Consider the following 15,334-nt stretch of genomic DNA (forward strand, 5'->3'; position numbering starts at 1 on the left):
AGTGTGCAGTGACCCAGTTCCTGACTCCCGGTCCCTTCCTCGGAATAGCAAGAATATTCCTCCCACTTGTTATCCTATGAAATTACCCAACCCATAAAAACTCAGAACCCCCTACTTTGGGGGTACTCTTGCCTTCTGAGAAAGTCCACATTCTGTCTGTGGACTGTGTATCTCCCTGAATAAGGCCATTCTCACTCTACTTCGGCTCACTCTTGTATTCTTTCCTGCAGAAACCAAGGACCCTCACTGGGCAGCTGGTCTCAGGGCTCCCAGGGCATGATATTTCCTTCCCTCCTGCACCACTGGTAACCTGGAGAATGAAGGATAGAGATTATAGATCTAACCTGATTATAAATTAGTTGACCTATATTTAAGAAGAAGAATTATTTATTGTCCTAGTGTCTCTCATAATCTCTAGCAAATTCTTGTTTCTGCTTTCCCAGCTATATTTTTTTGTTTTTAAAATCTACTTTGCTATGGGATTTTAGGGCTTCCCTGATAGCTCAGTTGGTAAAGAAGCAGGAGGCCTGGTTTAGATCCCTGGGTTGGGAAGATTCCCTGGAAAATCGAAAGTCTACCCACTCCAATATTCTGGCCTGGAGAATTCCATGGACTCATGGAGTCCATGGGGTCACAAAGAGTTGGACATGACTGAGTGCCTTTCACTTCACTTCATGGGATTTTAAAGAAAGGATGTAACTGGTTCTCATCTGCTCCCCAGCTGGATGGCACACACTTCATCTCCATCTATGGCATTCTCTCATCCTGGCTCCAGACTCCATAATCCTGCTGCCTCCCGCTTTCTGAACTTGCCAAACCCCAAGTGGGAAATCAGAGTTTTCTGCTTCACTCGTAACACAGGTTTATGGCATGGCAGTCTCCTTTACAAAGCTGATAACTCTGCTGGCTTCTAGCAGGAGGTAAGGCACAAGCCATACTTGAAGGGGTCTCTACCATATCTTGTATCCCCCCTACTTTGGGTATGGTGACCACTGGGGACAGGGCTCTCCAGCTCTCTGACTCTCATTCCCAGACCTTTACTCTCCTCTGACTTGGGTTTTGATCTCTCTTCTGTGGAGGAAATCTTGGTTGGCTGTTTTCTTGCCCATTGTGTTCTTTATACCAGCACCAATACCCTTTAAGCTATTACCTCAAGAATTCCATTTTCATTCCTTTTACACAAACATTCATACCATAGCAAGGGACAGTCAATTTAATACTCTGGTAAAATAGCTTGCCATAATAGTTTCCACTTATTGACTAGCTCTTCTGTGCTAGGAACTACAGTAAGCACTTTCACATCAACAATAACTCAATGAAATTGATACTACTTTTCAGTACCCACTTTACAAATGAGAAATTTCATTCAGAGAATAAAATTATCAACTGGAGGTAGAGGAGACATCCCTGTTAGGAGGTGGCCTTCCTTATTTATCTGATACATTTGCTGGGAACCTAAGAGTTTCCAATTTTTGGAGGGATCAGGTAGAAAGAAAAGCCATGTTTTGGTTCTACTTACAAAGCTCTAATTTTCCAAATTGTTGTATGTCATACTTATCTTGAAGGGAAGGGTTTCATCATATCTGGAAAATGCAAACTTAAACTGGTAATATTTTAGACAAAAACCGTAAAAATCATAACTATATTCACCAGTTCAGTCAGAAACGAATCCTTTTTGTTAACAGCTTTATTAAGCCATCAGGTTTTCTGCTAGATTTATAAAATTTCTTACAAAGTTGAGCAGCATGGTCTGAAATTTATCAGCAACCTGTCTTTATCAAAAGTCCTTCCTATGAATCTTCTTGAACATGAAGTACTTTTGCAAAACTGAGTACAACAATAGCAATCTGTAAATGACAGAAGATCTTTCATAAGTGTGCATGCTGTACAGGTTAATAAACTGCATTTCTCTTGTTCATCTGTCTTACATCATTTGAATTTCCAGGGCTCCATCCAGAGAGCCTAGAAGTATAAAAGAAAGAGGAATTTTCCTCTCCCTTACACAGTAAGGTATACATAATGTAAAATGAACCTTTTTAACCATTTCTTAAATGCACTGCTCTGTGGCATTAATTATATTCACATTGTTGTGAATCCATCTCCAGAATTTCTACATCTTTTCTTTAGATTTTATTAGGTTTGTCATAGCTTTCCTTCCAAAGAGCAAGTGTCTTTTTTTTTTTTTTTAATTAATTAATTAATTTATTTTTTCAGTGGGTTTTGTCATACATTGACATGAATCAGCAATAGATTTACATGTATTCCCCATCCCGATCCCCCCTCCCACCTCCCTCTCCACCCCATTCCTCTGGGTCTTCCCAGTGCACCAGGCTCGAGCACTTGTCTCATGCATCCCACCTGGGCTGGTGACCTGTTTCACCATAGATAATATACATGCTGTTCTTTCGCAACATCCCACCCTCACCTTCTCTTTTAATGTTATGGCTGCAGTCACCGTCTGCAGTGATTTTGGAGTCCAAGAAAGCAAAACCTGTCACTGCTTCCACTTTTTCCCTGTCTACTTGCCATGAAGTGATGGGACCAGATACCACAATCTTAGCTCTTTGAATGCTGAGTTTCAAGCCAGCTTTTTCACTCTCGTCTTTCACTCTCATCAAGAAACTCTTTAGTTCCTCTTTGCTTTGTGTCACTAGAGTGATAGCATCTGTATCAGTTCAGTCAGTTCAATTCAGTCGCTCAGTCGTGTGACCCCGTGGAATGCAGCAGACCAGACTTCAATTGCATAACTGAGGTTGTTGATGTCTCTTCTGGCAATCTTGATTCTAGTTTGTGCTTTATCCAATCTGGCATTTTACATGATGTCATCTGCATATAAGTCAAATAAGCAGGGTGACAATATACAGCCTTGTTGTACTCCTTTCCTAATTTTGTTTGAAGAAGTATTCATTTTTCCTTCACTTTTGAGGAATCATTTCACAAATTACAGAATTCCAAGTTGGATTTTTTTCTCTCACCACTTAAAACTCTTTCACTTAAAAATTCTCTCTTTGTTTGCTTGGTTTCTGAGGAGAACTGGATATAATTCTTATCTTTATTCCTCTATAGCCAAAATATTTTTCTTTAATTTGAAAATAATCAGCCTAGTTCGGTTTTTTTTTTTTTTTTCCCTTCATTTCTGTTACACTGCTTTTTATTTTGAACATTTACTCTAGTTTTTTCTTAGAATCTCCATCTTTCTGCCTCTATCGCACGTCTGTTTTTATATAATATATACTTTATCCATTAGATTCCTTGGCATATTAATCATGTTATTGTCATTGTTGTTTAGTCTCTCCATCGTGTTTGACTCTTTTGTGACCCGATGGATTGTAGCCCGCCAGGCTTCTCTGTCCATAGGATTTTCCAAGCAAGAATACTGGAGTGGGTTGCCATTTTCTTCTCCAGGGGATCTTCCTGACCCAGGGATCAAACCCAGGTCTTCTGTATCGGCAGACAGATTCTTAGCCACCGAGTGAGCCACCAGGGAAGGCACAGTTGCTTTTGAATTCCTCATCTCGTATTTCCAACATCCCTGCCATGTCTGGTTCTGATGATGTTTTGTCTCTTCAAAAATATTTTTCTTTTTCCTTTTGCCTTTTGGCATGCCTTGTACGTTTTTCTTGAAATGCACACATGATGTCCTGGATTAAAGGTACTACTTTAATGGGGCTTTAGTAATGAGGCAGTGAGGAGTAAGGGCAGGCTGATCCCATGCCCTCCCATGCCCCTCAGTGAGCCTCTTCCTCTGGACTGTGAACCTCACAAGTGTTTCTCACTTTTCTCTCCCCCACCCCATCCCTTATGTGGGACAGAATGGCTTGAGCCAGCTGGAGCTGGGTATTTCCCTTCCCCAAGGTCAGTTGGGCTCAGTTAACATCCTAGAGGGTTAGACTCTAGTACTAATTTTCCTAGAGGGCATGCCTTCTTAAGAGGAATGAGTATTCTGGTCTATTTCAAATTGGCTACCCTCAAACCCCCCACTCCCAGCAGGAAGGCTGAGGGGATTTTCCCTGATATTTCCTGTAGGATCCTGGTGAAGCTCCTAGAGGTAAATCTCACAATATTGTGAATCCCCCGATGACTGGGTCCCCCCGGAGTTTTTACTCTCAGATTGTTCACGCTGAGCCTCCAGCAGTTTGTCGGTTACAGCTCTGGTTTCCCCCCCAAGTGCGGGTTCCCATGGTGGTTTCACCCTGAGGAAGCCTCAACTTCTTCTGTTCACCTGTGGGCCTCCCCAGTCTCGGGGGTGGCAGTTTGCCTCCTCTGACAGATGCATTAGGAGGTCTCCCTTTCTTTTTTTTTTTTTTTTATCTATACTCACCTAAGTTATCTTATCCAATACCATGGATGTTTTTATCTTTTTTTTTTTTTACTTTTTTTTTTTGCTCCCAGGTTTGCAGAAGACTGACTCCCTGATTTTGGCTAAGTTTCTCCTTTAAGCAGCCTTCTTGATTACCCAATTTAAATCAGGGCTTGTCAGCAATCTCTAACCACTCTCACTTCCTGTTCTTCATATTCCTCATCAAACCTGATATTATCTTGCTCATCCATTTATTTTTTACCATCTATCTCCCACTACTTCAATGTAAACACTGTGAGAAGATAAACCTTACATATCTTGTAGGCTGTTGATTCCCAGTGCTTTGAAGGGTAGATGTATGGTAGATGTTCAAAAACACTTGTTTAAAAATAATTCATAATTTGTTCAATCATGTTGCTATTGCTAAACTTAGAAGTTAGGATATTTCTAAATCCTATTACAATTTAATAATAACCACTGTTCTGAGAAACATTTATATATAAATAAAATTGTGCATAAATAGTTTTCTATAAATGACTTTTTTGCCTTCATCATCTTGTAAGTAAAAATCCTACTGAGTCAAAGAAGATGAATATTTTTAAGGCTCTTGATAGATATTGTCAGATTATGTTCTGAAAAGGATTTTCTAATTTATAGTTTACCAATAGTAGATTACACTGCCTATCACACTTTTCATTAGCATGGGGGTATTCTGGTTTTTAAAGAGTGTTGCTAATTTAATAGGTGAGAATGAATATATGAATGAATGGATGAGTGAATATATGTTTATATTAGTTGTACTGTTTTGCTGCTATTTTCTTTTTACCTATTCCTTTTCTAGATTGTGAGCCTAATAAAAGCAGGGTTGTCATCATTTTAGGTATATTATTTTCTTAGGACACCCTTATAAACTCTTAGCAGTTTCTGGACAACTTATCTCAGTAATGGGCTAGTTTTCCAAAAGGCTGAAAACAAAATAAGTGAAGCTTCCAGTATTATTATAATATCTTAATGTTGTTGTTTAGTCACTCAGTCAGCCTCTTTTGTGATAGCATGGACTGTAGCCTGCCAGGCCCCTCTGTCCATGGGATTTCCCAGGCAAGAATACTGGAGCGGGTTGCCATTTCCTTCTTCAGGGGATCTTCCTGACTCAGGGATCAAACCCGGGTCTCCTGATTAGCAAGCAGATTCTTTACCACTGAGCCCCCTGGGAAGCCATTGGCCCAAATTGAGAAGTTTTGCTTAATTTTTTACGTCAGGGCTCTATCTGATAGCAAAATGATGCAAATATGACTGAGAGCCAGTGGGAAGTGACACAGGAACTCATCACTAAAAATAAAGTTCTGAAATGTGAGTGTGACTTCTTTCCATGAATTAGATCACATTCGAAATTTGTATACTAACATGACCCTTACTTATTTGCTTTCTTGAGTGGAAGAGAAGTTTTTGGTGCTAAAGCCTTTCTACTGGTTACAGCCGTGCCATCCATAGAAATATACAGTGAGCCACATCTGTAAATTTAAATTTGTAGTAGCCATGTGAAAAAGTTAAAAGGAACAAATAATATTAGTAAGATATTTTTAAACCAATTTGTCAAAAATACTATATCAACATGTAATAAATGTAAAAAATCATTGAGACAAAAAAGAGCTTTATGCTGTTTTTGAAATCCGTGTTGTATTGTACAGTTAAAGCACACCTCAGTTTGGATCAGATGCATTTCAAGACCTCAAAATAGTCATGTGACTAGTGCAACTGTATTATTATAAACCCAAGATTTATAATATGAAAAAGAGTTTTCATGGGTTCAAGGAGGGAGTGAATATAGCTTTCAATACTTGGAATGATGTTCCTCATAGGTTTCATATTTTGGCTTCCCCAGTCATAGACTTTGAGGCAAACATTTGAGTGAAAGTGACTTAATTTAGAAGTGATCCACATGTAGGGAGTGAAGTGAAACAAAAATAGGAAGGAAGCTAATAAAAAGTGTGTTAGCAAAAAAGTTACTGCTTTTGCATCTGGGCTCCTTCTCTTGGGGTCACCCTGGTAGACAGAATTATTCCAATTCACAGGCAAGGGCACTGGGGCATTTATCTACCCACTCCCCATCCATCACTGGTTAAGGGTTGAATCCAAGGTTTTTGGCTTGCTTTGCATATGGCCCCAGTGAACTTCCATAGCTAGAAAGAGGCCCTAAGTGGAGAATTTCAGATAAGCAATGAGCTCCTTAGCCCTGGACAAGAGTCAGAGGACACGAGCTAGAAAGTGACAGCTTCTGCTCCAGCAGGTCACACCATCCAAGGAGGGATCCTGTTAGCCTCAGATGCCCTAAGGATTTGATGTCACCAAAACTCTGCTTTATACCATTCTTCCTATTCACTTATGTATCCCTAGCTCCTGGAGCAGTAGGTGTTTAATAAATAGTTGTTGACTGTATGACTTTCCCTGCTGCTGCTGCTGCTAAGTTGCTTCAGTCGTGTCTGACTCTGTGCGACCCGACAGTCAGCAGCCCACCAGGCTCCCCCATCCCTGGGATTCTCCAGGCAAGAACACTGGAGTGGGTTGCCATTTCCTTCTCCAATGCATGAAGTGAAAAGTGAAAGTGAAGTCGCTCAGTCATGTCCGACTCTTCACTACCCCATGGACTGCGGCCTACCAGGCTCCTCTGTCCGTGGGATTTTCCAGGCAAGAGTACTGGAGTGGGGTGCCATTGCCTTCTCTCGACTTTCCCTGAGTGCCTGCTTTATTCTTTTAGGTTCTCAATGTAAATGAGGCACATGGTTACCAATCATGGGTCATGTCCTTAAAACTCCCTCATCAGAAAGGAAAGAGAGGTTTTCTCATTCTAGTTCCAGCAGAAAACAAAATTCATTCCCACTCACCATCTCAAGGAAGAAATCCAGTTGGTCTGGTTAGCCATGAGGCTACCATATGACTTCCTTTGTGGCTTAGATGGTAAAGTGTCTGCCTACAGTGTGGGAGACCCAGGTTTGATCCCTGGGTTGAGAAGATCCTCTGGAGAAGGAAATGGCAACCCACTCCAGTACTCTTGCCTGGAAAATCCCATGGATGGAGGAGCGTGGTAGGCTACAGTCCATGTGGTTGCCAAGAGTCAGACACGACTGAGTGACTTCACTTCCACTACCTCTGGGCCAAGGCCTTTGGACATGGACATGGCATATGATAATTGGCTAGATTTCAGCTGGGTGCCCACTCTTGAGTTTACAGAGGTGGATATATTACTAGGAGGAGTGATAGAGAAATTGTCACTATATTCAGAACTATGGATACCCACAGGATTATGTTTAAACTGTGAATCCCATTTTTCTACATGGTTTGGTTGAAAATGCTTGAGGACCACATTATCTCAGCTGAACCATTTTAGTTCTGCTCTTATACCTGCTCCAGAGTTAACTCTTAAAGCTTTGACTATTTAACAGAGATCCTGTAGACCAGTCATCTTCAACCTTTTTAGAACCAGGGACCAGTTTCATGGAAGACAAGTTTTCCATGGGCCAAGGAGAGTGAGATGATTTCGAGATGATTCAATCACTTTATTTATTGTGCACTTTATCTCTGTTATTGTTACATTGTGAAATATAATGAAATAATTATACAACTCACTATACTGCAGAATCTGGGAGCCCTGAGCTTGTTTTTCTATAACTAGATGGTCTCAAACAGGGGTGATGGGAGAGAGTGACACCCAGAGTGTGTTGCTTATGTCCAGTCTACTTTGTGATCTTGTTTTGGTTGCTGTCACTGCAGAAAACCCTGCTTTACAAAGATAGCTTATTGGAAATGGAAACAGGCTTTTCAGTGCTTTCTGGCAATCTCTGCTACAGAGAATATCCTGTGGCAGGATATTTTGCCTTGACTTTAATCTAGAACATATAGAAATTTGAAGTTGTCTCAAACATACTTTTTAGGTCATCATCATTTACAGTCTCAGGAAGCTAATCCTCTTTCTAGCATGAAAAGTCAACTCACCTGACTTATTCACAGATGGGTCGCAATCCATTCCTTCCCAGTTCAAGAGTCTTTTGTGGCTGGGATATAATGCTCAAACTCATTAGAAAGCTGAGATGGGTGATCACACACCAGCTGGGAGAAAGAAGTCCCTGGCTCAGTTTCTTTCAAAATCTCTGCTAAAATCTGAAACATGTCAAAAATCTCCAACATTCACTTGTCACCTCCCATAGATCCAGTTTGGCATGGAATGGAGCAACTTTACTTCATTGGATAGCTGGTTGCCACATAAATGTGTTGCAATGAACCCATAATTGATGTAGAACTCTGGAAATTTTAATTTGAATGAAGTTTTCTTTTCGTTGGCGGTCTTAGAGTCTTTTGCAGTCTCATCATTGGGTCTCTCCCCCTCATCAAAGAAGCTCTCCAGCTGTGTTTGTTTTTCACTCATTTTGGTAAAGTTAGCTGTGGGCTTACCAACACTGTGATGGAGACAAGTGTATAGTGCAGGAAAAAGCCACTGATGGAAGTGGTAAATAAAATAACAGGCAGGCCTTGTGCACACTAAAATTAGTGTCGGATTCTGACTGAAAGCCTATCACGAGATGCAGCTGTGCTACTGAAGTACATCAACTCATGTGCTCCTGTAGAGCCTGCCAGCAGATGCAGCTTGTCACTTGCCACTCACTGAAAGGGTTTTGATCTGAGTCTGCAAGCAGTTGCCTTATTTTGATCTCTGTGCCTTCAACCTCTCTGCTCATGATAATATGTGTTTGCAGGTGCTCCTCAGTGCTAGCATCATCCCTTTAGCTCCACCTCAGATCATCAGGCATTGTATTCTCATAAGGAGTGTGCAACCTAGATCCCCCATGTGGGGAGGTCACAATAAGGTGTGTGCCTCTATGAGAATCTAATGCTGCTCCTGATCTGACAGGAAGCGGAGCTCAGGTAGTAATGAGAATGATGAGTGGAGTGGCTGCAAATACTGATCAAGCTTCTCTTCCTTACGCATCACTCACCTCTTACTATGTGGCCTAGTTCCTCACAGGCCACAGACCAGTTGTTGAGACCCCTTCTGTAGACCATATAATAATTTATAGTTTGCACAGATACAGATTTCCACCATGTATGCCTGAGGTTTGTTTGGAAATGAATCATCAAGTCCAACAAGATTTAATTTTTCCTAAGATATTGTTTTGCCCTCCTCACTAGAGTCAATGGCTGTCTTCATTAACTCGGCATAATATATTCAATGTTCATCTGCTTTGTGGCATACAGCAGTGTATCTATCTTGACAAATCATATCCTATTGCATGTAATTCCAGATTTCATTTTCCAATCATAAGGTGGTTTACACTTGCTTCCTCCCACTTCTAACACCTTTATCTTTTATGAATAATGGTGTTATAACATTTGTAACTAAGTTTTCAAGTGGACATATGTTTTCATTTATTTTGGATAGATAACTATGAGAAGAATTGCTGGGTTACATGATAATTTTGTGGTTGTTCTATTTTACTTTCCCACCAGCAGTCTATGAGGATTCCTGTTTCTCTGCATCCTCTCCATCACTTGTTATTGCTCCGTTAGTCATAGTATTGAACCATTTCAGATTAGTAAACAAGTGCAGATAGAGGTCTTATGACATCTCCCCTGTGTTTTTAAGTTCTCTGTCTGGCCTAGTGGTCCTGTACCTGAAAGGCATTCACTGAACATCTGTTCAAAACAAACAAAGTTTTATTTGCATGCTGTTTTAGGTTTTAGTTTTTGAAAAATGCTTTCACAAATTCTGAGGCTCACAGTAACCCTGTTGGAAGTAGGATGAGTGAAGTACCTGATCCCCTGGCTCTAGAGACACTTCTGTGAACAATTTAACAATGGATTTCAACATTTCTTCTAAACATCATATTAGTTTATGTTCAGAAAAGAATGCTAAGAAGTTTCAAAAAAAATATTAGTTTAAAAAAATACAGCAGAAGCTGAAGGGACTGAGTATAGTTGACAGTTTGGAGATGACAACTATGGTCCTGAGATAGTTGGAACTGGAGAGAACAGTCTGGGGAATTGTGACAAGGGAAGTCACCAGACTTCCAACGTCAGCAAGCAATTTCTTCATCTTTGAAGTAGAACTAGTAGCTGAACATTTATAGGGGTAGAAAATGTAGAGAATTTCAAAGACAACTGGAAATTATGTGAGGAGTGATTATTTAGATTGTAGATTGCATTATCTGAGAAGGAGTTAACACCAGAAAGATGGGTAATTGAAAACTGACAATTTTCAGCTCTGTCTTCCTTTTTGCAAAAGAAAATTTCAAACATGCATGAAAATCAAGAAAAGAGTATAATAAACCACCATCATGCCCATCAATAGAAAATAATCAGCACATTGCCATTGTTACATGTATGAGTTATAAAAACTGTTAGAAAACATTAAAGATTTATTTAAAATTGATTTCTCCTCCAGCTTTCTTGAGGTCTAATTGACAATCAAAAATTGTATATATTTAGATGTACAACTTGACATACATATACACTGTGAAATGCTCATCGAACCAAGCCAATCAATGTATCTATCACTTCACTTTTTAATCATTTAGATTTTTTTTTCTCTTTTATGTTGAGAACTCCCAAGCTCTACTCTCTGAGCAAATGAAAAGAACACAGTACAGTATTATCAACTGTAGCCACATTGCCATATGCTAGTTCTGCAGGACATATTCATCTTGCATAACTGAAGCTAAAAGTCATTATTAGTAACACAATTTTAGCCAAGGTACATGGGGAATTAGCAAAGAATAATGAGTTGATCTTGTTATAAGCCCCACAAACTTTGATCTTTCTTCATTTTGAATGAAAGGGAACAAAAGCCTCCGATCTGGTAAGATGACCACACAAGTAACTTACCGCTTATGAATGAGGGCCCAAGGTTTTGTTTTCAGTCCTACAGTCATTGATTCATTCAGATAGCATATTCTTGGCACTTTTCATATACTGACCATCCACCAGTGAGACAGTCATGCTGGACTTGGACTTGAATCCAAATCAAGATTCATCATTTACTGATTCGAAGACCTTGGAGAAGTGCTGTCTTTTGAGTCTCATTTTTCTCATCTGTAAAACAGAGATAACACCTCCTTCAATAGGGCATTGTTTGGGTTAAAAGTGAAGTAAGTTCCCCACAAATGCACATAACCTGTATTCTGTAACATATGCCACTGTTACTCTGCTAGGCAGACCCTGAGCTCATGATGAAAGAAATCATAAGGCAATCTCTCTGTCCCAAATTCCCCTTGTAAGAGGGCAGCAAAAAGCTTCCAGGAGTCCCCCCACAATGTAATCTGTGAGATGTAAGACATCTCACGTGTTGTGGAGATCTCTAATGACAGCATGAATTCATCTTTCGAAATCATTTGAAGTTTTCTAATCTTCTGTTATATTTATTTCTCTAAATCCTGCAGCTCTATAACCATAATCTGTGCTAAACCCTGTTGTTGGCCATCATCAAATGTTTGGTGCCTGGTTTGTATTGGCCAAACCAAGGTCTTGTGCCCAATGTACATTGAGGTAAAACAAACTGAAAAGTTGGAGTTCTGAGCAGAGAAAGGTTCATTGCAAGGGTCAAGCAAGGAGTACAGGATGTTCATGCTCAGAAGGCTGGAATTCCCCAGTGGGTTTCACGGGAGGATTTTAAAGGCAAGCTGAGGGAGAGAGTCCAGGGTACTTGATTAGCTCATGTACTATTCCAATTGATGTTGAGGAGCAGGGTAATGTAACAGGGGTTATCACAGAAATCACTAGGTTCCAGTTTATCATGGTCATCATGCAGTTAACTTCTTTCACCTGGTGGACTTTTTAGCATCTGCAAAACAACTCAGGAATGTGCACCAGACCCTGTTATAAAGATTCTGTAACTACTGTATGGCCAATCTATTGATAAAGTTTTTTTTTTGTTATTACATGTTCACTTCCTTCCAATTGTCCTTAAGCCAGCCTTTTGTGACTCAGAGGAGGCCTGGGAGACTGAAGCTTTTCTACAAGCAAGAGACAGGCAGAGGGCATGCGGTGGGGGTGGGGTCTATCTCAGGAAGGTCCCTCAGGGGTCCTGCTTCAATCCAGTCGGAGACCTTCCCGCAGTGCCCTTGTTTGGTCCTTGCCGGGGTCCAGCCTCGGCAGGATCCAGGGGGTACCCTCAGGATGAACGGTGTCGGCGAGAGAAGACACGTGAGACCAGCCTTGATAGGGCCAAGTCTGTGAGGGACAGAGAGAGAGAGAGAGAGAGAGAGAAAGAGTGACCAGACAGGGGGTGCGCAGCAGAGTCTGGCAAATCTTTATTTTTTTACCGTAGCTTTTATATTCTAAGTTAGTACATTTTTAAGTGGAAGGTAGTTTAGTATTACATCGGCTTATCCTTCACGAAACTAGGGTTTTTCTGCATACTTCTTTGTGAGAGTCTTGTACATTATCTTCTGACCATACGTGAATTTTTTGACCTACGTGAATTTTTTGACCTACGTGAATGCAAAGCTATTTTCCGTAATCTATTCTTTAATGAACACAAAGGTCAGTTCTTTTGCAGAAGTTATCAGTTAAATTTATCTGAAAGGTTTACCACACAAAGACTCTGCAGCTCTGGTGAGGCAGCCCCTGTTTAGCATTCCTGGTTAAAATTAACAATTCTAAACTCTTATTTTTCTAAATCTTTAACTATAACCACTTTTAGAATAATATTTTTATGTTCTCTAATAGGGCTTCCTCACCTCCCAGAGGGCTCTGTGCCTATTAGGGCCTTTATGTGATCAGGTTCTTTATGCTGTTTATAATTAAGGTGTTGTGAGCAGTCATGTGCATTAGTACGCATTTGCCAAGCAGGCTAGAATGCCAGCAAAGGGGTCTAAACTGAAACACTCCTTTCATCCTGGATAATCTTATAGGATACCACCATCCGGGGGACATAATGATTAAAGTTCTAAGTTGATTCTATTTGGAGAGAGATTGGGGAAAGCCATCTACCTGTGTCACAGAAATTAGGGAGCAGTCTAATATAGCAAGCGTCAGAAAGACAGAGATCATCTTTAAGGTGAGCGCCGGTGCAGCTTTTCGAAATCCCTGAAGTCCTGATCTGCCTTGCTTGTCAGGTCTTCTCCTCATGACCTTGTCATGGGTGGGATCTCGTGTGCTGGCTCCTGGCAGGTCCTGAGGAAGGCAGCATGCCCAGAGGGTGGGCTGCTATCTCCTTCTGCCAGCTTTCTCCTGGTTTCCTCTGCAGCGCATGGGGAGCCTGTGAGCAGCAGAGATGGGCGGGGCCTGAGCCTCCCTTCTCCACCTTCTGGGTGAGTGCCTGGAAGGGCAGGAACTTCCGCAGAGTTTGCAGCCAGGTGTAATCTAGGGAGCTGGACTGGTTGTGCAGCGCAGTCAGCCTGCCTGCCTTTATCAAAGATCTGGTAGCTTTTGCCTCCCACCTGCGTGGGGCTTCTGGAAGTGTCTACTTGGGTGTGTCTTGGTCCAGCAGCCCCACACGTGGCACGCTGCATCCATCCTATGCCTGTGGCAGACCTGCACAGAGCGGGTGCCTCAAAGGTGGACCCTGGAGGCTTCTCAGTCCTGTGAGGCGGGACCTGGCACACAAAGGGCGCTCCACTCTCAGAAGCAGGTGTTCTCAGGCTCCGGCCCAGTGGACCTGTGGGGCAGCCACTCTCCAGCAACCCCGCAGGCGCCTCCAGGAGCAGCAGGAGCCCCACCGCCACCTAAGCAGGGCGACCCGGGTCTGTGTCCGCCTTGGCCAGCAAGATGCTGCCCGTGTCCCCAGAGGTGAAGACGAATCCACTGCAGAAGGCGAACTTCTGCTCACGCCTGTTTGTCTGGTGAGTGACCCATCTGAGCTGTGACAATCGCTGCAGGCACCTGCCTGACACTGCTGGCTTCTGTTGGGGACCAAGGGACAAGGAGAGGGTGCGCGCCTGGAGCCGGTGGCATTAGGGCTGGGAGGAGGACCCAGGGACCTGGTGTCCACCTTATCCAGCTGCCTCAGAGCTGCTCAGCAGTTCACAGTCAGTTATGAAATAAGCTGCAACTTTCACTCCAAACAAGCAGCTTATGAACAACTTTATCTAATCAGTGCCCTGCACCTTTGCTATCTTCCAGTAATGTCCCCACCTTTCCCAATGTTCCTTAAGTGAACATCGGAGTTCCAAATGCCCTGGGCTTCCTCTCTCCCTGGGATCCCTCTCTCCCCCAGTCATGACCATGTCTTTCTTTCTATCCTTGCCTCCCTCCCTGTGTGGTTGACTGTTTGTCCTGGTACCTAGTTGTGGTCAATTTCATGTGAGTACAAAAGACAATTGTTTTCTATGAAATGAATGGGAAAACCATTTTGGAACACCTTTTGCTTTTTCCTGGGACACACAGCCAGGAGCAGACTGTCTATTTGACCATAGGCCCTTTCCCTATTGCAAATATCTCCACTTCCACCTTTGAGGACCAAACCCTTGGGATGGAGTCCCTGAAACCTGTGGGGTCTTATCCAGATCTCTAGCTCAGAGAAGCAGTGCATGGTCTTGATGTAGATGGTCCTGTCCAGGAGTCCTATGGTCCTGAAACCACTGAAGGATCCCTGAGCTGGGAGGAAACACATAGATGAAAAGTGCTACAGAGAGCTGAAGCTCTTAAATGAAGTCTTCATCTAATAGTTGGGGCTGCAGAAAGGCAAGCCTGAACCTCTGGATTTAATCACACTTGGGTGATTATTAGGTCTTTTGTTTCTCGACCCTAACCCATTCATCTTTCCCACAAACGCTGATACTTCTTTTATGGGACAGTCTAGGGGATCCCCACTGTTGCCTGGAGAATCCCATGGACGGAGGAGCCTGGTGGGCGGCAGTCCATGGGGTCGCTAAGAGTCGGACACGACTTCACTTTCACTTTCCACTTTCCTGCATTAGAGAAGGAAATGGCAAGCCACTCCAGTGTTCTTGCCTGGAGAATCCCAGGGACAGGGGAACCTGGCAGGCTGCCGTCTCTGGGGTCGCACAGAGTCAGACACGACTGAAGCACCTTAGCAGCAGCAGC

At 42.2% G+C, this 15,334-nt stretch overlaps 1 protein-coding gene across 15 annotated transcripts in view; it reads left to right on the forward strand.

Annotated features, from left to right (window-relative positions):
• The first annotated feature begins 13,633 nt into the window (after positions 1–13,633).
• The window catches only part of LOC133049209 (ATP-binding cassette sub-family C member 4-like), a 152,604-nt gene continuing 150,903 nt past the window's right edge, over positions 13,634–15,334 (forward strand). For 11 of the 15 annotated variants that reach the window (XR_009691243.1, XM_061133162.1, XM_061133165.1 and 8 more), the window contains exon 1: positions 13,634–14,130. Coding sequence is in view for 13 of the 15 variants with exons in the window: in XM_061133162.1 (XP_060989145.1) it covers positions 14,057–14,130 (74 nt within the window). In the remaining 2 variants the exon portion in view is untranslated. The remainder of the gene's footprint in view (positions 14,131–15,334) is intronic. The other 4 variants (XM_061133160.1, XM_061133163.1, XM_061133172.1 and 1 more) reach the window with 2 other exon arrangements.

Source organism: Dama dama, chromosome 30 (assembly GCF_033118175.1).
Source record: "Dama dama isolate Ldn47 chromosome 30, ASM3311817v1, whole genome shotgun sequence".
NCBI lineage: Eukaryota > Metazoa > Chordata > Mammalia > Artiodactyla > Cervidae > Dama > Dama dama.